A 27367-nucleotide genomic window follows, 5' to 3' on the forward strand; every position below is an offset into this window, starting at 1 on the left:
ATGGGGTGAAAAACAAGGCCAAGGGGGCTGCTCAGGCCATTGCCCTTGTTTCTAATTCTGTGCCTTGTTCTTTTTGAACATGTTCATATTGAGTAACTTCAGAAGATTCTAGAGACTTCCAGCAAAGTCTCCCATGAAAGGCCATGCTGAGAAGGCAGCAAGTACCTTGCTTTCCCTTTAGACGAGACCCTAGAGTCAGCGCGCCTGCATTTTTTTAGGTTTAAAGTGCTCACGGGTAAAGCTACGTAAGCAAAACACCGTCCGTATTACCTAGTGTCGCCCCCTGGCAAGCCCAACTGGGCTGCCATCTTGTTACCGTGCTCTTGCCGGCGAGTCGGCGCTGGTCGGCGCTGACGATCTGCGTCCTCAGGATGAGCACCTCCTCCTTGCGAACCTCAAGTTCCTCGTTGGCCAGCTTGAGCTGGTTCAGCAGCAGGCTGTAGCTGTCGGGGGAGCTGTGGCTGGAGTTGTTCTGTGTGGCTTGGTCAGCCACGGCTTTCCTCAGCTCGTTCAGGTCGTTCTTCAGCTTCTTGTTCTCCGACTCTAGCTCTTGCCTCTGGAAGACAGCCCAAGCAGCACACTCCATCTCCTTCTGGACCTAGAACAGTCTCCTCTCCCCATGCGGGCTTCCTCCTCCACCTTCCGGAATCAGCCTGCCCTGTCCCTCCTGTGAAGCTTGGAGCAACCTTCTTGTTTTAACACTAAAACCCATGAGAGAAGTTCAGTAATAGTTAAAACTGGGGCCTGGATTTGAACCCACAACCCTAAGTTATTGGGGTGAAGCATCTGACCCGAGGCCTCTATGACAGCATTCCCCAAACAGATTAATAGTGTTCCTATCTCTAAGTGTATCTGGCCATGAAACCTGCCCTTGAGGAAATGCCAGGTTAATTTTAAACAACATGCTTTTAACATTAGACTTCCTAGAAACTTCTTGATGTACTTTGTGACTTTCCAAGACAGCATAAAAATCCCAGGATTTCCCAAACTTAGCTATCTAGAGAGCCTTCCTACCCGATGCCCTTATTCCAAGGAGCACCACACAGACCAATGTTTTAGAGTATATTAGGAACGCACTTTTGTTGTTTCGGTCACACGGAAAGCCACCAACTGTCAATGCCAGAAGAAAAGCTACCTGTGTGCAAAAATGCCATCAAAACAACTTTAGAATGTATTTTAAGTTTTCTGGGTGTAATATTTAGCTTTGGATTTCACAAAGTCAGACCATAGAAAGTTTGGTACTCACATATATAATACTCTTAGGGTCTTGGGATATATGGGATTCAAAATTTCCCCCCAAATGCCCAAATGGTGGATAAGTGGGGATTGGTTGCACAATTATTACAGAGACATAGGACCACAAAACTAGGAGACCATCTAAATAATCTCTTCATTTTCTGAATGAGGGAGGCTAAGGACCGAGCAGAGAAGACTCACAGTGAGTTTAGGAACCTCTGCCAGGGCTAGAGCCCACGATTCTGGACACCTGATCCCACCTTGCCTGGCCACACTATATCAGGCCTCCTCCAGCAATCTCTGCCAGGTGCAACCAGCCCAAGGACCCTTCCGCCCCATCTCACCGCCACAGGGAGGGCATGCCTAAGCCTTGAGACCAGCACCCAAATGGTGTGCTTCCGTCCCTTTATGCGTTAGAGAAGGATCAGCGGGAACTTCTGAAATTCTGGTTGTTTCAGCAAAAATCACTACTTGTCAAGGGGTCCTTCCCAGAGTAGGCTCATCTCACCCATGTACTTGTGGGCAGGTTTTTCAAATCCGATTTGGTAAGGATCGGGTTGGAAAAGAGGGCTGAATAGTCTGGTGTGCAGACTCATGATCTGCTTCGATCTTGGTCTGCTCAGGCAGAGTCTACACTTTGGGAGGGCAGAGGACAGCTCCTTCCCTCGTGCCTTCAGGAAGCATTCAGCTGGACACACAGCAGGGGCCCATTAAATACAGGCTGACGGGGCTTTGCCTAAAAGCCCCATTTTTCATTGTTTCCTTCAGCGTCTGGGTCTGTTAAGTGAGAAGAAATGCAACCAGCCTCCCCAGCATTGGTCCTCCCGGACACCAGCCTCTGAGACAGCGCAAAAGTTAAGTCAGGTTTCACCAGAGACAACGAAAGGAAAACCAGGTCTTGTAACCTCAGAATCCTGGCCCAACAGAGCAGAATGGTCATGGAGTTTCAAGAGTCTGGGACAAGCGCTCATTGAGCCCTCTCAGAGCCAGGCCCTGAGCTAGCAGCGGAGATGTAGCCTGCAGGAACAGCGTGGGGCATCTTCCCCAGGAGCTGAACGCAGAGCGAGTTTTTAAGCAGACTTTAAGATGGGAGTCCTGGAGGTAGGACTTTGCCCATAGACTAGAAGAGTGGCTCTCAGACTTGAGTGGGCAATGGAAACCCCAGGCGGGTGGCTGAGAACAGACTGCTGGGCCCCACCTCAGAGCTTGTGATACAGGTCTGGGAGGAGGTTGAGAATCTGCATTTTTAGCATGTCTGCCATGATGCTGGTCCCAGGACCACTCCTGGAGGCCCACTGGGCTAGACCCACTTTACCTTTTTTTTTTTTTTTAATGTTTATGTTTTTTGACAGAGACAGAGCATGAGTCAGGGAGGGGCAAAGAGGGAGACACAGAATCCGAAGCAGGCTCCAGGCTCTGAGCTGTCAGCACAGAGCACAACGCGGGGCTCAAACTCATGAACAGCAAGACCATGACCTCAGCCGAAATTGGATGCTTAACCCATGGAGCCACCCAGATGCCTCTTATCTTTTCCAGTTCTAAAACAGCCTGCCGTTCACTTGCTTGGGGAAGGCAGCTGAGGAACGGCATGCAGAAGGCATGCACCACAGACATCTGTCACACCCACTCCCCTTCTCACGGGGTTTTAAATCTTTAAATATCACATGTGGAAAATAAGTCTAAATCAATAACTCAAAAAAGGAAAACCCTTACAAAGCACCCACTTCTGTGACCCTAATTGTTCAAAAAGCCATGGGCATGATTCAGGGCTGTTCTCCTGGGGTAATGTAGTGGTGACCAGAGTTATCTGTGGTTCTGTGAGTGGGACCGGACTGACCCTGCCAGACTGGATCAATTCCCAAGCCCCTGGGAATGGAAGCAGGGGAGGGGGAATGCTATGATGCCCTTTCCTGTGCCCCCCCTCCCTGGCTGGAGGCCTAGCACCCCCATCACTGCAGTAAACATAGGCCTGCTCACCCTGGGACCTGAGGCCTTGCACCCTCCAATCTCACCAGCTCTTGCTGGGCCAGCACTGCATGCACGGGGACATCCCTCTGCCTTACATCTCTCCATGCAAGTCTGGATCTCTTTTCAAAGTGAATTCACCCCACTGTCCACATGTTCCTTTAACTCAAACTATATCAAGTAAGACATATGTGACATAACAACATATATTTAGCCTCTGGCCCAGGTTCCTAGTGACAGAGGTGAGAGGAACATCTTTTGTTCTATTTGGTCTTAGCTCCTGGTTCCTGGCTCAGGGGTCCTAAAACCCTTGGTGCTTCCTGATAAGGGTGAGAGAAGTGTCCTTTGTTAGTCATAATAAGTCCCTTTCATCCCCAGCTGGTTCATGCCAATGAGGAGAGGGACCAGGTGCCTGGGAACCAATCCTGAGATCCAAGCACTGGGGCTTACAGCCCCACCCACAGATGCCTGGAGAGGGAAAGAGGAGGGCTGGAGACTGAGCTGAACACCAATGGCCAATGATTTTATCACCGGTGCTTGTGTAATGGAAACCCGTAGGTGAAGGGTTCCAAGGGCCTCTGGTTGATGAGCACATGGAGGTGTGGGGGGAGCGCACACCTGGAGAGGGCCTGGAAGCTCTGGGCCCCTTCCCACACACCTGTGCCTGCTTCATTCGCCTGCCGAGCTGCAGCCTTTAGAATAAACCAGGAGTAGCGAATAAGATGCTTTCCTGAGCTCTGTGGGCTGCTCTAACATGTGATCAAACCTGAGGAGGGGGGTCACGGGAACCCGATTGGTAGCCAAGTGGACAGAAGTGTGGGTAACCTGGGGACTCACCAATGTGACTGGCATCTGAAATGAGGGCAGTCTTGAGGGACGAGGGCCCTGACCAGTGGGGTCTATCCTAAATGCAGGTAGTTAGGGCCCATGTTGAACTAAACTGTGGGACACCTATAGTTGGTGTCTCCTGTAAGTAGAGATTATGGCTCCTTGCAGTAAGTACACATTTGCCTCTATCTCACAGATGAAGAAACTGAAGGGTCAAGTTGCCCGCTTATGGCTCCACTTATGCACAGACTTGCTCACCCATCTTCCACAGGGTACGAGTTTGGGGAACTTGTTGGCTGACAATCTTACCTTCAGACTGTTGTAGGCTAGATCTGCATCCTGGTCCAAATCCAGGTCATTCTTTGCTTGTTCCACCTGCACGGATGAGGAGACAGAGGTGAGCAGGGACCACAGGCAGCTGTCCCATGGTGATATTTTCAACCACAGAAGACATGCTCATTTTGCCCACACTCCCTGCTCTGTGTCTGCTTTCTTCCCGCCTCCAGAATGTAGTACCCTACTTCAGGCCACCAGGAAGCTCTCCGTAAATTACCCTCCTGCCCGTCTTCACCGTTTCCATAACTTCATTCCCAGGCCCTTAGGCATATAAATATGTATACACTGTGCTACAGGTTGAATGATGTCCCCACAAAACATACGTTGAAGTCCAAAGCCTGGTACCCTGTGAATGTGACTTAGAAATGGGATCTTTGCAGATAAAATCAAAGTCAAGATGAGGTCATAAGGATGGGCCCTAATGCAATACAACTGGTGCCCTTACAAGGAGATCGATAGCATGTGCGCGCTCTCTCTCGCGCGCGCACACACACAGGGGAATACCACATGATGATGGAGGCAGAGATTGGAGTCATACAGTGCCAAGTCAAGGAACTGGAGCTAAGGAATGCCAAGGGTTTCTGGCAATGCCAGATGCTCAGAGAGAGGCATGGAAGAGATTCCCCCCAAAAGCCTTTAAGAGAGCATGGCCCCGTTGGGACCTTACTTTTTGATTTCTGACCTCCAGAACTACAAGAGAATCAATTTCTGTTGTTTTGAGCCATCCAGTTTGTGGGATTTTGTTTCAGCAGCCAAGGAAATCAGCACCATAACACTTATGTACTTCTTAAGGCTAATACATAATAATTACATGCTTATTAAGGAGATTAATGAGCTACCTTTGGTTTTTTTGGGGTGTGTGTGAACATGTGTATTCAGTTTTCCCAACTGAATCACTAAGCACTTTGTGGAGAAGCCTGCTTCCTCCATATCACCCCACAACAGGGACTCTGGCAGCTGGCCCCTACGATGCTCAGTAAATGCCGATTTCAATTCCAAGGAATGTGGAGAGCAACAGCTGTAATGCTAGCCCATCATACTCATTGAACCAATGACTCCTATAATTGTTTGGCAGCTACTGAACCTGAATTGTCAATAAGAAGGGGCAGAAACACCTTCATAAATGGTTAGCTGCATGGGGTGATTTTAAGTAGTGGGTGAAAGTCCTTGAATAAGATTGGTTTTGGAGCTAAAACCTGACAGTGCTTAATTAGATTATCTGCAGTGCTAGCAACCTTAAGTCCAAGGTAAGGCCACTTCCCTGCTGTGCATGGATTAGGTGTGCCCAGGCATACAGACCAGGATGGATGTGAGCACCTCCTGGAGACTGTCCAGATGTAGGGCTGCTGCACGGACCACATGGTTTCCTGCCCCTGCAACCTGGGACAGCCGCTGTCCAGGGTACCAGTCTCTGCTTGGCTCCCACCCCATTAGTGGTACCGGATGGGACTCTTCAGAGTGGGCTCTTCATCTCTGCCCCAGTGAGAGGCCTGCACTTGTGTTCTGTGGAGCGTGGATTTGCCGCATGGCCATGGATAATTGTTGAGTGCATCCGGTTCTCAGAAAACGGAGATCATCCATGGTCCAAGGGGCTGTATTAAGGTGGACTGGCAGTTATGTTTCTAAGTGGGCAGCCCACTGGAATCACCCTGGTGGCAAAAGTGACTTTGCTCTGCCCTGAGAAAGGGGGCTGGCTGGATGGGAAGTCAAACACAGGGCCCCATCCTCACAGCAGACTGCCACACCCATACTGATGGCGCAATCTACAGACTTCTCTCTGTAGCTGCGACCCTACGCCACATCTCTCTGGAGGAAAGATTCAGGTGGCTCAGGATTCCTCTTGGAACCAGGGGCAGATCCAAGAACATGATCCTGTAGAGTGCTGTAGAGGGATTCCACACCTTCCGTCCCCTGCCCCACTCCTGCCTTTCTTACTAAACTCTGCAGAAACAAGATCTTTCTCCTTAAAGGGAGATCCTCAATACACATTCAGGGCTATAGGCCAACCCTATAGTTCTAACTCTTGTTCAGTGATAACTTTTTTAAAGTTTATTTTGAGAGAGGGGGTGGGGCAGAGAGAGAGGCAGAGAGAGAATCCAAAGCAGGCTCTGCACTGTCAGTACAGAGCTCGCCTGGGGGCTTGAATCCATGAACCGTGAGATCATGACCTGAGTGAGCTGAAAGGAAGAGTCAGACGGTCAACTGACTGAGCCACCCAGGCACCCCCAAGGATTACTTTTCAAGAAAGGGATATCCCTTTTTATTTTGTAGCAAGACAAAGAGAAAGCCTAAAGCCAAGATTTCAAAGTTATCTGGCATTTCTGTGGTGGGGAATCTGGAGCCTGGACCTTTGGGGGTAGGTGGGTGGGCTGGGGACTTCTACATCAGGGATGGTCTGATGTGGTCCGTGTAGCTTTTCATAGATTTGATTTGCACTTGCCTGTCAGGGCTCCTTCTCTTCTATGGACTGAATCGTTTGTAAATCTAACCCCTTCAATCTCCAGTCTAATCCACCTGAGAGACTGAAGTCCACCAACAAGATTTACCTCCCCACTTTGTGCTCAGAATACCAGAGAATATTCTAGCAATACAGACCAATGTCTGTATCACATTTGAAGGGAAAGGGAAGCCAGGTGTTACCACTAAAAGGAGACCATGTGTAGAGGAGGGAGCAGGCCTGAGAAGCGGGGAGGGGGTTGAACTCCACAATGGGCAAGTCAGGCTTCAGAACAAAGACCTCTGACAAACCCATGATGAGGTCCAGCTAGTGATATGACCAGTGTCAGAACTGGCCTTCTATCCCATTGGAAGTGGTCTTTCTACCTCCCAACAAATAACACATGGGTCTTATCTCCTTATCATTGCTAACTTCAGTGGGTTTTATTCCTACAGTGCCAATCTGTACCCAACCTTGCATTTATTTGAGCCCTATTGATGTTTTCACTTGTCACCTGTGTTATATGTCTGGTCCCCCCAACTGGATCATAAATTCCTCAATGGCTAGGGGTTTTTCTTCTTCTATTTTTATCTCCTCTTGTGTAATAAACAGTTTGAATACCTACTACGACCTGGCTCTACCACAGTGCTGAGCATTGCATAGGTACCCGGGGGGGTCCCTGAGACAGTGATACATCTGGGGACGCTAAGGTCTCAAGACATGCCCTTTTGAGACCCAAGGCACTGATGATAATCTGGACTGAGGCCAGGGAGCAATCATGGGATAGAAAAGTGAGTGACCACAAACCTGGTCTACCCCTAACCCAGTGGGGGTAGACTAAAGTCCATGCCAGACTCCAGGTAAAGGGCAGTCACTTGTCTCTGTTAAAATTAGACTCTGGCTTGTATTTATACTTTAATCACACGTCCTAGTGCCCTTTGCAAATAGGTGACAATGCCACAGGCTCTCCCTAGCTTTGCTACTGGGAATCCCTTGCCCTGGGGGCACTTGGGAAGCCTACTCCTGTCCATCTGGAGTGGTCTGGGAGCGTCGGCAGGTAGAGAAGTCTCAGTGTGACACCAACACGAGGTGGAAGCTCCTCTCTGAAACCGAGCACCTGCATAAGCCCAAGTGGTCATCCTGCCACGTGAACCCTGGGAAAGAGCGTGCTGACGCCGGCACCTGGGGGCCGCTCTGCAGGCCTGCAGCCCCAGCACGCACCTGGACCTTCCGGCTGTCCTGCTGCTCCCTCTTCTCCAGCTGCACCTGCAGTTTCTTCCTCTCCTGCTCCAGCTCGCGCACTCTCTTCTGCAGTTTCAGGAAGACGGTCATGTCCATGGCTGCCTTTTCCAGGCCGATGTCCTTCAGGGGAACACAGGGAGCCGGGAAGGAGGTTTCAATAGCATAGCTGCCTCAGGGGACATATGGCACCTCCCAGCCTGCCTCTGTATCAGCTGCCTGTCCTCTCTCTCTGAACAAACATCAACCTGCGCCCCAGAGGCAGAGCCAATGCCAACCAACCATCAGTTCTCAGAGTGAAGTTGGCACTCCAGGCTCATTTTCTGTCTAGATGACATTTGAGTCTGGCCCATTTATATTCCTGTGAGAGCCACTTAAGATAACCACTCATACATTCCAAGAGTAAAGACACAGCCATTTTATTTGGAAGTTAAAAGAGTTCACTGATGGAAATGGTCTCATACCAGAGAAATTGTCAAACTCAGGCTCGACACTTCCTGATGGAAGAATCAATGTGGTTACTAATCACTGCAAATGTGTTGTCAAACACCATTTGATTGTACCTTGAAACAGAACCTACACAAGACTTCCCTGCCATGCAACCTGTTTATTCCATAGACCCGAGAGCATCGATTTCCCAGATTTTCTCCCTTTGGATTCATGCCTGGGTTTGCCCTCTGGGGTTCTGTTGTGTGTGGGTGCGCATGTACAAACAGGTGTATCTGCATGAGCTTATCTATGTGGATCTTTAAAGTACATGTATAGCATTTCACGAGCACTTCGCACTTAGCCAGCACTGTACTAGCTGTCCTGGCTGATCCCAAGAACCAGCCTCAATTTCCTTGAAGAAGGTCAATCTGCTGATGGAGGTGGTTACGTCTGCACAGAAATGGCCACATATACGCCTGGTGGCATGTCTGGAGTTTAAATGACTGAAGCCTCCAGGATCCAGACTTCGGACGCTGCAGTGGTGACAGCAATGGCCTCTCTCAAGCTAACATGAGCTAAGTGCTTACAGCGAGCAGCAGACCACACTGAACTGTACGAGAGAACACGTTCCCATCCCAAGGACCTCTTTTTCTATCGTTTGCCACCTTTACCCTGTCACTCGCGGTCTCTTATCAATACTTTTTCTTTCTAGCACCGAACACTTGAGGTTCTATTACAAACTTCTCCCGTCACCTGATTACTGCCGACTTTCCACCAGACAAGCTCTGCGAGGGCAGGGACCGTCCCTGGCTTGGTGACCACTACTTCACCTGCAGCACCCTGCACAAAGATGTGCTCAAAGCACGTTTGTATTTACAACTGCCTCTCTTCCAGGTCTGTCTTTCACGTGCTTAAGGTTTTATGTACAAAGTCCACTGTGTGGTACAGTATTTAGAAACTCTGGGACTATTACTGACAAAGATATAGTCACTCAGCAAATATCTGTGGTTCCAAATATTCCAAATTGGGGATGATAAATTATTTCCATTTTAATGACTAAGCTGTTCTTTTCTCTGATGTTGTATTTTTTAGTATAATTTATAGTCAAATTGGCCTCCATACAACACCCAGTGCTCATCCCATCAAGTACCCTCCTCAATGCCCATCACCCACTTTCCCCTCTCCCCCACCCCCCATCAATCCTCGATTTGTTCTCTGTATTTAACAGTCTCTTATGGTTTGCCTCCCTCTCTGTAACTATTTTTTCCCTTTCTGCCATGATCTTCTGTTAAGTCTCTCAAGATCCACATGAGTGAAAACATAGGATATCTTTCTCTGACTTATTTCACTTAGCATAATACCCTCCAGTTCCATTCACATTGCTGCAAATGGCAAGATTTCATTCTCATTGCCACGTAGTATTCCATTGTGTATATAAACCCCATCTTCATCCATTCATCAGTTGATGGACATTTAGGATCTTTCTATATTTTGGCTATTGCTGAAAGCACTGCTATAAACATTTGGGTACATGTACCCCTATGCATCAGCACTCCTGTATCCCTTGGGTAAATTTCTAGCAGTGCTATTGCTGGGTCATAGGGTAGATCTATTTTTAATTTTTTGAGGAACCTCCACACTGTTTTCCAGAGCGGCTGCACCAGTTTGCTTTCCCACCGACAGTGCAAGAGGGTTCCCGTTTCTCCACATCCTCACCTAAGCTGTTCCTTCTTAAGCCAGGCATTTACCTCTCTGCAACAGGCTCTCAGTTTTATAAGAGGAAGGATCAGGGATTTACCTTCTTCCTTTCTTTCTGGATAGTGGGTAAGGTGAACAGTAATCTATCTCTTTGCACGGTAAATATTGACTCCAGGATCTGTAAGTTGCCTGCAGGCCAAGTGATCCCCTGGTCAGAAAGAAGCCTGTGGACACTCTGGTCACCATCAGCCAGAAGAGTACATCTCTACACAGTTGGTAAACCCAAAGCAGCTCCACTCCCTCTGGAGCACAGACAGCAGCCATGAGCCTGTCTTACTCACCTCCACCTGTTGGAGGGCATCCTCTGTGTCTCCGACCTCAGATGTGGAGATGGAGGGGTAATTGGAGTCAGATTCTAAACTGCTCTGGTTTGATGGGTTCCGCCTGTGCCCTGGGGTTTGCTGTTGAAGGAGAAAAATGTAAGTACTCCTAACAAACGAATGCTCATGAGAACTATTTCTTTTTCAAAGGCCAGTAGATCTTAGAGTTGGACTCTGGCCTCATTTGTCAACAAGAACAGGTCTTGGAATGATAGCTAAATGGAGCTGTTCCCATGAAAACTTCATCTACAGTTCTTATAGTCATCTGTCTAGCTAACAAAATGACGATGAGGAGGGACCTCCGTAGCCGGATCAAATTCCCTCTCTCCTAATGAGACCTGAGTCCCTAACATCTCAGCCGTTTTTTCCATAAAGTCCTGAGCAAACAAGCCTTATCTTCCTGGTCTTGCCTTGATAGTACACAAAGGTCATCCTGTCATTAGGCCCCCACTTGAAAAGAATGTAGCAAGCCTGCTTCTAAGGGCCCCTTAGAGGGCCCTTCAACTTGCGCTCCAATTTTATGAAAATAGTAAGCACATTAGAAATAGAGGTTACCGGGGGGCTCGGTCAGTTAAGTGTCCAACTCTTGATCTTGGCTCAGGTCACGGTCTCATGATTTGAGAGATAGAGCTCAGTGTCAGGCTCTGCACTGACAGTGCGGAGCCTGCTTGGAATTCTCTCTCTGCCCCTCCCCCACTCATGCACATACTCTAAATAAACCAAACTGAAATGTTTTAAACCAAACTTAAAACATTTTGAAAAAAGAAAGAGGTTACCATTTATACTTAGGTTGTTCATGTAAAAATACTTTTCTTTTTCTTGCATATGATTTGGCTTTGAGAATAAGAACTGGCCAGAAAATTCTGTATTTATATATGTTCCTCTTCAGCTTATCTTCCTGGTTCCTATGCAATTAACTTATCAATCTTGTTTGAATATGCATTTCTGGAGGGAATGTTTATGTGGGGTAAAAAGGAACGATAAATCCTGAAATAGGATGTTTCTATGTATAAAGATTAGGAGAAATGATCAGACGCTGTGGGTTTCTCTGCAGCATGCACCAGCAATGCGGAGATCTGAACTCCCCCACGCTGCTAGTGTTTCAGTGTAGGGATGTTTCTGGGGCAGGTAACATGACTGACAATACGCACCACGGTGGGATTTTCCTTAAACTCCTGAGATCTTTAGAAGACCCCAAAGTTGGAAAAAGGAGCCGTCCCTGGGAAGGAGCACCTGGCCCCACTACTTCCTTATGTGATAACCACTGGCAGGCACGGCCAGAACAGCTGCCAGAAAGGACCCGATCTGTGCCAGAAAGGCACAGATTTACTGAGCACGACCGTGTTGGATGGCAGTGCAGTGGCTGGAGATGTGCACGAACGGGGGTGAGGAAGCCGGAGGTGGGGCCGGAGCCAGAACTGCCCTCCTTGCCTTGATGATGGTCATCTCATCCCGAAGGTTGTCGTATCTCTGCTCCAACCGTGAATATTCCTTCACGAGGTTCTGGTACCGGGAGCGCTCCTCCTCCAGCTCCCTCTTCATCAGATTTTCCTTGGCAGAGTTTTGGGCAGATTCGTCTGGAAAGCAGGCACACGAAACTGCAGTTTTGCTTTCTGAATGGATTCCCCTTGCATGAGTCTTGACTCATGCTTTGTGATTAATCTCTCTTTGCAAGGCTGCCCATGACAAGTGCCCACCACCACCACCTGATGAGTTTATTCAGCAGCAACTTCACCCACTGCAGAGCAAAGGGAAGCTTGTCAGGGTAGCTTAAGTCTTCAGAGAAGGGGGGGGGGGAGAAGCAGGCAGCGGACAGGACATTCCCTTGCTTAATGCACCAGCTTCTCTCCTGTGACAACGGTCACAGCAGCTGCTGGCAAGATGCCTGGAAGAACCCAGGTTTTGTTCCCCAGTTTTGTCCCCATTCCTGATCTTTCGGGTTCTGGAACTGTAGGGAGACTGAAGGAGAGAAGGCCAGATGTCAGGTTGGGGGAAGGAGGGAAGGTAAACAGATCACATGGATGGGCTCTCCCCGCCGTCACCAAAACTTATTATTCATATCAGCAGAAAGAAGCAATATTTATAGGGAAATGAAGTTTAAGTTTTCAATGAGATTTCATGCTGGGTGAAATCACGTCCTTAGATGGTTCAATCCTCTCGTGGCACGGGAGAGAGACCTAAGAGGAAAAGGTGAGTGATTTGCTTAAGGAACCCACTGAGCTGGGCAAGGACTGGGATCTGTGGACACCCACTGCTCCTCCTTGGTCAGGCAGCCCATGGGGGTTGATGGTGGCACAGGGCTCGGTGGGATCCGACCCAGGACATTCTCTTCAGCAAACATTAGCAGACGACCCACTGGGCAGAAGAAACCACAACAGGTCCTATGGACACTAAAGATAAATTTAAAATCAGCAATAATGACAGCTCCTAGGTGCTCATTAGGTATCAAGCACCATGCTAAATGCTTTATGCTTCGGAGAGCTATACTTTTACGCCCATTTTGCAGATGAAGAAACTGAGGACTACAGTCATTAAGGGAGTTGCTCAAGGCCAGGCAGTAGCATATGGTAATTATTCTTCGAGTACAAGTCCCCTGAACTCCAAATCCTGTCCACTACATTGTCCATTATGTGCATTAAACTCAAAACCAGGAGTCACAGCAGAGTCTTAAAGGTGCCCCCCCCCACCCCCCTGCTTCTTTTTCATTTATTAAAGCCCTTTCTCCCTGCACCATCTTGACTGTGTTCTTGCTAGGAGGCTTTGGGGGCAGAAATCAGTATGGAAAAGAAGTTAAACTCCAAAATGAAAAATCAAGTGCTTTGGTACTTACCTTTTGCTTGGCACAGGATTTGGTTGTTAAGCTGTTCTTTCTCATCTTTTAAGAGAGCATTTTCTTCCTCCAGGTCTGCAACGCGCTGAAAGGGAGAGCAAGAGGGGAAAATGTTTGCCCTTTGAGGCTGGGGAAAGGAGAGGCTCCTTTTGTGGGGTTTGAAGTGCAGCTGGTTATGTCTGCATCCTCTTTTTTTTTTTAAATGTTTATTTATTTTGGAGACAGAGAGAGACAGAGCATGAACGGGGGAGGGGCAGAGAGAGAGGGAGACACAGAATCGGAAACAGGCTCCACGCTCTGAGCCATCAGCCCAGAGCCCGACGCAGGGCTCGAACTCATGGACCGCGAGATCGTGACCTGGCTGAAGTCGGACGCTTAACCGACTGCGCCACCCAGGCGCCCCTGCATCCTCTTTTTAAGAGAATCAAGTCAGTCAAGACTGCTTTCATTTTGAGGGAAAAATTGTTGTAGTGAAAGAAAAGTCCCATTAAAAGAAGACAGATGAGCTCACCACTCTGTACAGTCTTCCAGCGCCCACAGAAGTCTCATGAGAAGTCTGCACATGCTCACAGGCCGTGTGCAGGAATGGACAATGATAATAGGCTTTCACTTCATGTTTGGTTGCTTGTCTTGGTAAATTTTGAGCTCTCGAATCTGAGTGGCAGAAGAGCCCAAGGCTCACAATGAAGAATTATCTCTGGTCTTCATCCTACTTGCCCTTGCCGGTCTCAGTGGAGCAGCACAGGTCAGGTGTTGCGGAAGGAAAGAGAACTCTAGTGTTTAGTTTCTGATGATACCCACCGCCCCCACCACAAAGAAAACATGAAGTGAATGCTACTGAAAATGGCACAAAAAGAAAAGACTAATTAAAGAAAGATCCTGCTCTGTTCAGAGGAAGAATACAAACAGCGTATGGCAAGCTTTAAAAAAATTTTTTTTTTTAAGGAGTGCCTGGGTGGCTCAGTCGGTTAAGTGTCTGACTTTGGCTCAGGTCATTATCTCACAGCTCATGAGATCGAGCACTGCATCGGGCTTTGTGCCGACAGCTCAGAGCCTGGAGCCTGCTTTGGATTCTGTATCTCCCTCTCTCTCTCTCTCTCTGCCGCTTCCCTGCTCACACTCTGTATCTCTCTCAAAAATAAAATAAAAACAAAAAAAATTTAACAAAATTCTTTTTAATGTTTATTTTTTGAGAGAGAGACAGACTGCAAGTGGGGGAGGGGCAGAGAGAGAGAGGGAGATACAGAATCCAAAGCAGGCTCCAGGCTCTGAGCTGTCAAGCATAGAGCCCAATGTGGGGCTCGAACCCACGAACTGTGAGATCGTGACCTGAGCTGAAGTTGGATGCTCAACCGACTGAGCCACCCAGGTGCCCCTGTATGGCAAGCTTTTTAAAAAAGGAAGTTTTGGCTATTTAGTATTGGAGCAAATATTTGTATAGATTTAAAAATGTAACAATTCATACATATTCTAAGACAATCAGAAATCATTAGTTATTCTAGAAGAGTATAGGAAAGGGGTCTGTCGTAACATGGGAGCTGGAGCACAATGGATCCACCTCTGCATGTTTCTCTCTGGAGCCCCTGGAGACTCATCTGGCAGAAGGCCACTGAGTAATTTTCCTCACCAATGTTGCACCCCTGTCTTCCTGACAAAGGTAAGCAAGTGAGTGAGCACTGTGGAAACTGGACAGGAAGAGGAGGAGGAACACGTGCCCAGGGGCCCTCGATTCAGGCATCCAGACTTGAGTCCCACTTCCTTGGAGGCTCCCTGAACCACTGGCAAGTCAGCACAGAAAAAACTCCTGCGATCACATCACAATCAAAGTTCAGCAAATCTGGCCTGAGGCAAAGACAAGGAGCTCCACAGCCACGGATCTCTGGCTCTGTAAAGCCCAGGTCCCCCTCTGGAAAACAAACACCCACCCCACAGGTCTGGTCTCAGCATTAAAGGAGATGATGTATGTGGAGTTCAAGCAGCAGGAATGGCATGGAGCTGTTGATGAATGTATGTGGCTGGTTCTACAACATTACCTTCCCCAGGCGCCAAGCTGAAGCATATACTTTAAAATCATTCCATCACTTAGCAACAACTGAAAGAAAAATTAATACCTATTCTGCACAGGTTATTTCATAAAACAGAAAAGGAGGCAACACTTCTCAGTTCCCTTTACAAGACCAGTAATATCCTAACACCAAAACTAGAGACATCACAAGAAAACCACAGACTATTACCTCTTGAGGATATGAATGCAAAAATCCTTAACAAAAATGTTACCAAATGTTCATGATAAAAACACTTAAACTAGGAATAGGAGGGACTTTCCTCAACCTGATAAAGGGCATCTACAAAAACCCACAACATCAGACTTTATGGCAGAAGACTGAATACCTTTTGTGTCCACAGTCAGGACAAAGACAAGGATGCCTGCTCTTGCCAAAACTATTCACCAATGTACTGGAGATTCTAGCCAGGGCAAATACAAAAGAAATAAAAATCATCAAGATTGGAAAGGAAGAAGTAGAATGATCTTTATCTGCATAAGACATGATCTTTTATGTAGAAAATCCCAGGCAATATACTTAAAAGGTATTAGAATAAATGAGTTCAGGTCGTAGAGTACGAGATCAATACACAAAACTTGATTGTATTTCTATACACTGCAGTAAACAATCTGAGAAGCAAAATTAAGAAAGCAATTCCATTTACAAAAGCTTCAGAAAGAAGAAAATACTCTGGAATACATTTAACAAAAGCAGTAGAAATTTATACTCTGAAAGCTACAAAATATTGTTGAAGGAAATTAAAGAAGATCTAAAGTGGAAAGACATCCTAAGTTAGTGGATCGGAAGACTTAATGTTGTTAAGATATAACCCTCCTCCAATTGATTTATAGACTCAACAAAATCATTATCAAGATCCCAGATGGCTTTGTTGCAGAAATTGACAAGCTGACCCTGAAATTTACATGGAATATCTAGGGATCCAGAATAGCCAAAATAATCTTGAAAGATTATTTGGAAGGATCACACTTCTCAATTTTAACACTTACTACTTCAAACACGATTATGGTAATCAAGACAGTGAGACACTAGCATCAGGGTAGACCATAAATCAATAGAATAGAATGGAGAATCCAGAAATAAACCCTCATGTTGTAATTCATTGAGGAAAGAATAGTCTTTTCAACAAATGGCCCGGACAACTGTATTTCCACAAAGTAAAATTGGACTCCTACTTCACACTATACACAAAAAATAAAGTGTATCAAAGACCTAAATGTAAGAGCTAAAACTATAAAACTCTTGGAAAAGAACAAAGGAGCAAAATCTCTGAATTTGGATTAGTCAATGGCTTCTTAAATATAACACCAAAAGCACAAGTAGCCAAAGAAAAAAATATTTAAATTGGACTTCATCCAAACTAAAAACTTTTCTGCTTAGAAGGATACTATCAAAAGGAAAAGGGAACACACAGTATGACAACAAATATCTGTAAATCATTTATATCATATGGAACTTGGACCCTGAGTAGAGCATTTATAACTCAACAAATAAAAAGAAATCCAATCAAAAAATGGGAAAAAAATTGAGTAGACACCTCCAAGTGGCCAATAAGCACGCAAGATGTTCAAGGTCATTAGGGAAATGCAAGCCAAACCACAATGATTTATCACCTCACATATACTAGGATGGTAAAAAAAAAAAAAAAAAAAAAAAAAAAAAAAAAAAAAAAGACAATTACAAGTGTTTGGTGAGGATGCAGAGAAATCATAATTCTCATATACTGCTGATGGGAATGTAAACCAATGCAGCAGCTTTGGAAATTCCTTGAAAGTTGCATTTTAACCCTTGTTTGACCAGCAATTCCATTCCTAGGTTTCTAAGAGAAATGAAAACTTATGTCCACACAAGAACTTGTACACAGATGGTTGTAGGAGAATTATTCAAAAGGGCTAAAAAGTGGAACCAATTCAAATGTCCATCAATGAACTGATGAATATGGTATATCCATGTGATGAAATACTATTTAGCAATAAAAAGCAATAAAGTACTGATTAATGCTCCAATACGGATAAATCTTGAAAACATTATGCTAAATGAAAAAGGCCAGTCCAAAAGTTGCATATGGTAGGATTCCATTTATATGAAATGTCCAGAAGGGGTAGATCGATGGAGACAGAAAGTAGATTAGTTGCCTAAGGCTGGGACAGGGAATAAGGGGGGAATGGGGTGTGACTATTAATGGATACAGTGGTCTTTGGGGGGTAATAAAAATATTCCAAAATTAGACTATGCAATAGTGGCAAAACTCTGACTATATTAAAAAAAAATTGTATACTTTAAATGAGTAAGCTATGGTATATGAATTATATTCAATAAAGCTACTAAAAAATCATTCCACAAATTAACCAATCTACTAAGCACAGTACCCTGTGCTAGATGTGGTACAAGATAAAAATATGAGTATGAAACAGGCTCCCAGATTTGGGCTGAGTGATAAGCTCCTCCAGAGACACCTGCAAGACTGTAGCGGGTGACACAATGAATGAGCTTGCTCCCTGGTTCAAGTCCTCACTTCCAGCCATCTTTGGTACATTTCATGATCTACTGCAGGGGGGTGGGTGTTGGGCTGGGGAAGACTCCTCCCAGCCTGTGTAGAAAGACATCCATGGTACAACAACGATAACATGTGCATGGCAGCTGAGATTAGATGGTAACCCACCAGGACCGCTACCTAGGAGACAAATCCCTGATGGACCCATCAGACTGGTTCAAGGGTAGAACCTTCCTGACGTCTGAATTTCAGTTGGTTATGAGTAAGTGCTCCCTTGCCTTCCCCCTAGCATGAAAGTTCAGCTTAAGGTGCTGAGAGATGAGTATGGCTCCTTCCACCCTCAACATCGCATGGAAAGGGTCAGGAAAGAATTTCTACAAGGCTGGAGTCCTAGAGCAAGGTCACCTGGCCCTGTCCTCCCTAGGGGCTTGGAAGGCGGCGACTCTCACAGATGCCTCTGCTACTCTAGGGAGCTAATGGATTTGCAGGTGGCTTGCCCTCTCTGGCTCCAAACAGAGAACTGCAGATACACAATACCTTTGGAAGCTTACCAAAAGCTCCAAGTACTTTGTCAACAGTCTGTTGAAACAATCCAATATCTTTTCATTTCAAAGAATTTTCAACGTCCTGCAAAATGAGGCTCGAAACTACCTTCTAGGAAACTGTTTGCCTTCTCTGCCACGGGACATTGCTGCTTTTCATTCTCTCAATTCAGACAAACTTGGTTTCTACCTCAAGTTCAACTGTGAATGTACTGCTCAGAGTTGTGGGAATGAGGCTCTGACCAGTATGAATCATTCTGACACCACTCTGGGTACTGAGCAGAGCCCTCACCCACCAGGCAGATTATAAACCCTTCCATGGAGAGTCAGGCAAAGGGGCATGTTCTGTCTCCCCTCAGGATATCAAACAAGAAAAGGCTGGGAAAAGGATATGCATATATGGGTGGCTCAGTTGGTTAAGTGTCCGACTTTGGCTCAGGTCATGATCTCACCCTTTAGGAGTTCAAGGCCCATGTCGGGCTCTGTGTCTCCCCTCTCTTACCCTCCCCCTCCCCTGCTTACACTCTGTGTTTCTCTCTCTCAAAAACATTAAAAAAATTTTTTTCTTAAAGATATACATATAACTAACTATAACAAACTCTTCTTTCTCAACAAGTTATTGCCTATTACAATTAACACAGTTGATGTGGTGTGTCTGCAAAGACCGAAATCTGCTTTGGTGGCGAGGGTGAGAAATGGAAGAAAAAACACTGAGTGGTGCCCTTTGGTCATCACAGGCCGCTGCTCACCAGGCCGAGCTCTATCCCCGGGGATGATACAGGGCAAAGCTGTCAGTCACCCATCAGACAGTTCCTGACAGAATTCTCTGTGCCAGGAGCCAGAGAGGCAAAAATAAGGAACACTAGAGGTGGCCGCCCTCAGCATCCAGCCCAACGGGAGAGGCGGACGTGTGTGTAGCAGAAAACCAGTAAGGTTCATAGCTGAGCTCTGGAAAGCAGGGTTTCTAAGCCTCAGCACTGTTGACATGTTAGGCTAATTTGTCATTGTTGGCGGGAGTGGGGGTGCTGTCCTGTCAGGCACTGAGCAGCATCCTGGCTTCTACCTGCTAGATGTTGGTAACTCTACCCCCCTAATTGTGACTACCAAGATGTCTCCAGACATTGTAAAATACTCCTGTGGGCCTCTTGTTGAGAACCACAGCTATGAGGGGATTTATTAAATTTTTCTAATGTTTATGTTTGAGAGAGAGAGAGAGAGAGAGAGCGAGCGAGCGAGCGAGCATGAGTGGGGGAGGGGCAGAGAGAGGGGGAGACACAGAATCTGAAACAGGCTCCAGGCTGTCAGCACAGAACCCGACCTGGGGCTCGAACTCACAGACCACAAGATCATGACCTGAGCCAAAGTCAGCTGCTCAACCAACTGAGTCACCCAGGCACCCCTGAGGTGATTTAGAAAGGAGGTAACAAGGAACAGATGGAGGCCCTAGAAGGTTTCCCAGGAGAAGTGGGTCATCTCAATGAGACGTGCGGGATTTCACGGGCAGCCGAGGGCACTCCGGGTGGGAAGATGAGCAGGTGTGGAGGTGTGGAAGCCTCGGTCTGGGGGCGGAACAGCTCTGTTGTGGTCATGTGTGGTTTGGACAGGGGGCGCTGGCTGAGAAACGAGGCCGGGCGGGCAGCAGAAGTGAGAACTGGAGAATGGGTTCACACCCTTTGACCTCAGGATAAGCTCAACTCCTCCACACGCCTCCCTAAAACGGGCTGAGCGGAGCCCAGCTTCTCCCCACTTCTGGTTTCCACCTGAGCGTTTCCCTGTTCCCTCTGCCACACTCTTCCCTAGCCTTTTACTGAGGACTTCTCCTCATCTGGTTAGGACCATGATTCATTCCTCCAGGAAGGCCTCCTATCCTGCACATGTGGGCTGTGCCCCATGCTCAGCTCTTCCAGAGACCCTCCAGAGAGTCTCGGTCCCTCCAGAGACCCAGAGAGACTGCTCTGCTTCCTCACCCACCTGCGCAGCCTGGGCCCCTGGACCACCGCCAGGCTGTCGTGTCATCAGAGCCCGGCCCAATGCGACTGAAGGAGGGAGGACCCCACACATCCCATTAAGAGGCCTGTGCTTTTCTCAGTTAAACAAACAAACAAAAAAAGGGTTCAATTTTTTTTTTTTTTAATGAATGGGTTTGTGGTTGACTAAAACATCTAGAACACAAGAGTTACTTAATCAAATGATTCAAGAGAAACAGTGTGGGGAAAAAGTACTCAAGTGCTTCTCATTTTCTATTATTGAAGACGGTTCACCCGATGAGTACCTTGGCAAATGGTAAAAATGGCTCTCATGTTCCTTGATGCACAAGCTGAAAACAGCCAACGGAAGAAACCACAAGGCACGTGCCTCTACAAAAGAAAGCCTTGGTGGGGCCTCAAGTGAAGCTCGACCCGGTGCCACATCTGGAGGGCGACACTCCATTCTCCCTCAGCCAGGAACAAGGCCCAAGGCTGTAACTTCTGAATTCCCTGATCTAAGTCCATGTGTGTTCCCCTTAACCACCCTCTGAATATGCAGATGGCTCACGGAGCATGTGGTCACCTGAGAACGCATCTGAGATCACTCACGGTCATTACTTCGCTCTGCACTTCCTACAGTCAACACCCTCTGAGATGCAACACAGCGCCTGGCCAGTAGAGTGTGCGTGCCGTTACCACTAGGTTGGACCAGAGACCTCCATTCCTAGCAATGCAGTCTAAGTTTATTGCAACCACTTATGATCTAGAATCTCAGGCAAGACTAATTTGAGAAAGCCATGGTCAACAGCATGTACCTAGCTTGAAGTCTTCTAATGTGCTTGAGCCTCATTTCTTCCCTCTGTCTCCCCCTGAGGCTTTGATTCATGAAGGCAGGCCTCTGAGGAACTCAGCTTTGTCATTCTGAGCCCTACATCAAAGTGACCCTGGGGAGCTTTGTTCTCTTCCTTGCCTGAACAGCCCTGGAGGTGGGCCCACGTTCCTGCTCTTCCATGAACAGCAGGAGGGGCAGGTCCCACAATCGGCTCCATACCCTGGGAGGACAGAGAAGGCTTCCCTATCACATTTCCCCAGGTACTGGCCACCCCTCAGTCTTCCCAGCCAGCTAGCACATGGGATGTCTGTTGGCAGGCACAGTAAGGTGACAAACTCCTGCAGCTAAACGGTCTCCCTTTTGTGAACGGTCAGGAATGCAGCCTACACTGAGAGAGACAGAACACAGAACCAGGCAGCTGTGTTCCCTTTAGCACGCTAACATCTTCACTAGGGTTCAGGACTCACACATTCAGCAGCTCCATTTTCTCTTGGGCGGGGCGAGGGGTGGAGCGAGCATCTTTTAGCTCTTGCACGCCACATTACTTGGAGCGTTTCTTCTAAAAGGTTATTTGGGACAGATCATCAGAACCAACATTGGGGGTAAAACCTAGCACTATCAGGCTAATTTAGCCCCTGGTAAGTTAAATGAAACAAATACCCCAGATTCATGCTCAAGAACTGCCTTTACTAGTTCATCTTTAGGGATACAAATGTAGCTCTGAGCTTTTAGTTCTGTTTTTTTATCAAGTTGGGTATTTATACTAAAAAAAAGAGCCAAGTGCAAGGTTTCTAGTAGAAAACCATAGGACCAACTGATTGGACAATGTCTATCAGAAAAGGCTCATCATCCGCCCACTGCTGTGTCCTGAGTCCTCTGTCCTTCACTCTGCTTCAGCCCAATGGCTGGTTGGTCCTCAAACCCACCCAGCCTATTCCCACCCATTGCAACTGCTATTTACGCTTGTTATCTGTTTCCTAGAAATGCTCATGGCTCACCCGCCCCTCACTAAGGTGTGTTTTCAGAGAGACTCTGGCTGCCATAAGCGAAGCCATACTTCTCCCTGTCCCCAGAGGTCCCTCTTTATCCCCCTTCACTCTGCTTTATTTTTCTTTATGGCACACGATGGATCATTTGTGTTCGATTCCTGTCTGTACATTCTCTCATAATCCCAAATATGTGAGCTCCATAAGAACAAGAAGGACTTTAAAAAATAGTTTCCTTTTGCCCCAGTGCGTAGAACGGCACCTAACAAATAGAGGCAGCCCATAACTACCTGGTGAATGGATGAAGGACCTGGATTTCCATGATTTCGTCAATGAGCTGATATCCTTCCACACAGTTGGCACAGAATACTGGTTCCGGTAACCATCAGCCTCCTTCCAAACCACAAACCCTGGAGCTCTGGGAGCACAACTCGATGTCTTAGTTGGCCAGAGAAGTCTACTCTGCATCTCTGGGGAAAGACTGGAAACACCCCATTGCAAGGAACCCACTATCCCCACGATACTTCTCCACTTCTATTTGGAAAAACCCCAAACGTTTATACTGGAACTACCCAAGGTAAGCAAGCAGAGGCTGGCAGATCGGTGACAGAGGACACAATACAACACATGGCCCTAACTGTTGGACGCTCAGCCCGGGGGCTGCTCTTCAGCCCTCACATGTGTCAAGGACCTTTGCTCAGAGCTAGGAAGCTGGCTGGGGGCCACTCTTCTTCACCCACCCGCAACCCTGCCCCGAGCCAGGCCTTTGGAGCAGATTCTGGACAATGAGCCATAACTCTGTGTCAAGGGCAGCCCTGGGCACCACGTCTCTTTCCCCACAGACACAAAACAGCTCAACTGTACAAGACAGCACAGCAGCACACGACAGCCAGCATGGGGTAACTGATAGCTTTAAAAAAGAACCCATCACACGGGCTAAAAGGAGGGGAGGCCAAAGGCCTGGGTGCGACTGTTCTGGGGGGAAGGCCACAGCAATGGAGGCCTTCAGCAGAGAGGGTGCCCACTAACACGTGGCTGGGGGTCTGCAGCCACAGTGGGGAATTCCTGCCCCCAGGGAGACCCAACTTCCCCCCCCCCACCCAAGGGCAGCTCAGCCACGTGGCCAGACAATGGGTATCATCAGCAGTGGGGAGCCCAAAGTTTTCCAGGATACCAGTTCCAATAAAGCATTTGCTGACAGACATATCAAACCCATTAATTAACACCTACGAGCAGTCTGTTCCTCACTGTGCTCTGCCCGTCTCATCAATCTCGCTCAAGGCAGAGCAGCCTCTAGACGAGCCCGAGAGGAAACCAATTGTCTGATTATTCAGCATTTGTTAAGATTGGACACGGTGCCTTTGATAAATATTAAACCCTGACCAGGGACAAAAGATGGAGGGTGGGAGGCGGGGGGAAGCTTAGCTCTGCTACTCACCCACCTCACAGCCACCAGAATAAAAAAGCTTTTCCAGACCCGAGAGGAGGAGGCCATTTTGCTTCCACTCTCTTCCTGGAGACAGGTGGATGCTGCACCTAATGAATCATCTCATGCCAGTTTCTTCTCCTGTTGCTAGTTTGGGATTTGCTTACATTTGGAGTCGGAGAAGGTGCTTTTCTTGTCCTGCCTCTGTGCTTATTCTTCCCCTTCTTGTAGTGGCCTTGAGACTGGTCTTCTTGCCAGTTCCAAGCTCTCATTGTGTTTAAAACCTAGCTCAACACACTCCTAGGAAACTATTTTAAGGAGCAAAGGAAGGAGGCTCTTCTCTGTTTTGCCCTGCCCAGGACGAGTTTCATATGTAAGCCTTCAGACTCCCTTGGATAGAGACTTGGACATCTTTAAAGCACCAAGTCCTCAAATCAAAGTGCCCAAGGGGAAGCAGGGAAGCAGAGAAGTGGCTGGGGAGCTGAGAAGTCAAGTGCTCTCTGTGGAGGCGGAGACAGGAGACAGCTAGCTTTGTGGATCTGCTGAGTACATATACTTCCCACGTGTCTCATCCGACGGGTATGCACATGCAGGGAACCTGCTTTTCTTTCCCTCCTAGGGTCAATCTCAAGGGTTTCCAGTCCTAATCCTGGCTTCTTCTCTGCCTTTGGATTCCACGGTCTTGTTTTTTTATTCACATAGAAGGGTTACTGTCCCCCCATTCCCACAGTTAATAGACCTCAAGGGTGGAATCCCACGGTTTGTAGGTGACAGGCTTACAGCTACATTCGAACAGGAGCTTCCTAGCACCCCATGCTTTATCTCAAAGAATGAAGTCCACCTCAGGCCTCCTGGTGGGTGAGCTGACAGGTTTATCTGGGTGGCATACTGGGGACAGAAGCTCCTACTTTTCTGTGTTGGGCTAGCCACATGCGACCAGGAAGCCCCAGGTCTCACTTCACTCATCACCCAGTCCCCGTGTTGGCCCCGCCTCCGACACCTGGGAAATCCGCAGGATCAGGGAAAGCAGTGGCTGGTGGTGTGGAAATTCTGCCTGGGACGGGGAAATGATGTAGGCAAGTTCAGCATGAGCTGGCCCAAGTGGCTTTGTACTCCGTCATCTCTAACAGCAGCCTGCATGTTCCCTAGTGGTGTCTGGGGGACTCTCAGGCCAGGAGAAGGTAATGGGCAGAGGGAGAGGGAAGCACTATGGAGCAGGGCTGGGGGCCTTTTCCTTCTAGAAGCCACCAAATAGTATCTCGTGGAGTTGGCCAGTTGCCACATTCACTAGAAACCTGAGAGATGATCTATACTGTTTAAAAACAGACAAACATATGAGAGAACCAAGGCCAGTAAGCTTTCCCATGTGGGCTTGGCAATGGCAGTCCAGGGATGGGAATCTGGCCATTGCAATATCTACCCCAGGACCCTTTCTGAGGCAGCATTTAGCCCACTTCAATTTTTAAACACTTAAAGTTATTATTCCAAAATTAGGAACATTGAATCCCTCCCTCATCCTTAGCTTCTCACCCCACTGTGACCTTCCAGTGATGGAGGCACTAAGTGATGGGGCGAGGCGCTATTTGCCCTGTGGTCTGTGGGTCACTGCGGAGATGCAGGAGCAAATGGCTGTGCCCTGCATCCATGGAGGACTCTCCAATGGGCACTTGGCACATTCCTGGTTTGAACAGCTAACATGGGAGAGGAGAAGGGAATCTTCGTATCCGGACTTTGAGATGGGGGAGTGGGGGCCAATCCCAAGAAGTTCTATTTTATGCGGTAGAGAAAAACAGAGCACACCAACCAGAATGGACAAGTCAGGCTGAAACCATCAGCACTGACACTTAAGGCAAAGTCCCCAAAATATGATTGCTACAAGTAGGGATGTCTAAAGGTTGCCCCAATCCCTGCAATGTCAAGAAGAAAGGCCACTACCTCTGTACCATGCCTCTTGCTAACAAGGGCTCAGACCACAGAGACGATGTGGTGGCTATTTCTAGACTGTAAGAAATACGCCCCGAGGCACACATGTGTATTCCTTTCAGGGGATGCCATGGTGTTCAGCCAATGGTGAAACATAACACTTGTTCGGTGAATGGCACGTGCTCATGTGTGTTAACCCCAAAGCAGGCACACTTCACGTCCAAATGCAGAGGGATGGTCAGTTTGTGGGCAGAAGCCCCAGTAAAGTCTGTGTCAATTTTACAGCTGGAAGAAGAAATGGTCTCGGAAGGGGTGCTTTGGAGGCCAGGCCACCGCCAAGCGGCTCTCTCTGGCCTCGACGTACCTTTCTCAGCTCGTCCTTCTCCTTGGTGTGGGCGTCCTCCAGGATCTTGCGCTCCGAGTGGGCCCTCTGCAGCTCCGCCCGCAGGCTCTCCACCTCCTCCTGCAGCCTCAGGCTGCCGTCCTCACCTTGGCTCTGCTGGTAGCGGGCCAGCTCCTTCTTCAACTTCTCTACCTCCATGGTGTGTGTGGAGGTGACCGCCGACAACTGCTCCGACAGAGTCTTGAACTCTTTGTTCTGTGAGAAAGCCAGCAGAGAGGGAGAGGTGGAGAGTAAGGTTGTTGGGGCAGGAAAAAAACATGATGGCAGTTAAAAAAAAAAAAAAAAAAAAAAAAAAAGGAACTTCCAAGGTGGAATTAAATCTCACAATCACTGCATACTTGAGTGCTTTCCCAGCATCCCCCCTGACAGAACCCTATTGTGAACCCAGGAGAAATACAGGAACAGAAAAAAACACCAAAGCTGACATTCAAGAAGTATTTCTGAGCGAGGGCAGAGCTGGAAGCTGGCTGACAGCAGTTAGCCTTCTACGTTTAGCTGAACAGACCTTGCAGCCAATTTTAAGTTGTGGGAACAACGTAGCTGGCTTCCTGGATCTGCAGCCTTTGCTTTTCAGGTTTTCTTGCTCTTTTACACAGGGCCCTCCTGCCCTTGGACTTGCTGGCACAAAGAGTTGCAACCTAATCGCCAGCTCAGAGACAAAGGACCCCTTCAGTATCCCCTCCTCCAAGGAGGCCCTTTACAGGGCCCCGGGGTCCCTCTCACCACCTGTCACCTCACCCTGTAAGACTCTGACTCCACAGACTGATGCCCTGGCAGATTCGTCCATGCTGTGCCCCTGCAGACTGGGCACCCAAGTGAACAACAGGAAAGTGAGAAACATCCCCCCAGGTGCCTGGTACAGGTTTGCGAGGGCACTACAGAAGGGCTCACACAGAGGAAACACGGGGGACCTAGGGCCAATGTCAACTGCTCGTGTCAACATGGGCAAAAACTGGTGCTACAGGACTTGAGAGCACCCGCTGAAAGGGGTCTGTGGGGAAAGTGAAGTAAGGCTCTCCAAGCAACCAACAGCCACTGATTATTCTTCATTGGTATTCTCTGTGGGAGCTCCAAGTAGACCAGAGCTGTTGGTTAAAATACCAATAAACTGGGGCATCAGGAATCAATTACTAATTCACATCAGAAATTAAGCTTCACGGAAAGCCGAAGAATGGCCATTGGGCCCAGTGCACAATGCCATTCATGCTGTGGGACCTCAAGCCTGGGACCTGCTGTTGGCATCCAAGTAGAACATGTCCTATTTTCATGTCACAGAAAGAGACTCTCCTACAGTCCAGGGAAATCCTCCGGTTACAATAGGAAATGCCCTTATGTCTGGTCTGGCAGCCAGCG

The 27367-nt window shown here is 47.8% G+C and overlaps 1 protein-coding gene across 3 annotated transcripts in view; it reads right to left on the minus strand.

Moving 5' to 3' along the window:
- Nucleotides 1-27367, minus strand: part of MYO5B (myosin VB) — a 340620-nt gene that overhangs the window by 29286 nt on the left and 283967 nt on the right. For all 3 annotated transcript variants that reach the window (XM_045042264.1, XM_045042265.1, XM_045042266.1), the window contains exons 22-28: nucleotides 25976-26209; nucleotides 13379-13463; nucleotides 11980-12125; nucleotides 10510-10629; nucleotides 8024-8164; nucleotides 4339-4404; nucleotides 317-556 (exon numbers count right to left, since the gene is read on the minus strand). In XM_045042264.1, coding sequence (XP_044898199.1) covers nucleotides 317-556; nucleotides 4339-4404; nucleotides 8024-8164; nucleotides 10510-10629; nucleotides 11980-12125; nucleotides 13379-13463; nucleotides 25976-26209 — 1032 coding nt within the window. The remainder of the gene's footprint in view (nucleotides 1-316; nucleotides 557-4338; nucleotides 4405-8023; nucleotides 8165-10509; nucleotides 10630-11979; nucleotides 12126-13378; nucleotides 13464-25975; nucleotides 26210-27367) is intronic.

This window comes from Felis catus, chromosome D3 (assembly GCF_018350175.1).
Source record: "Felis catus isolate Fca126 chromosome D3, F.catus_Fca126_mat1.0, whole genome shotgun sequence".
NCBI classification, from domain to species: Eukaryota; Metazoa; Chordata; class Mammalia; order Carnivora; family Felidae; genus Felis; species Felis catus.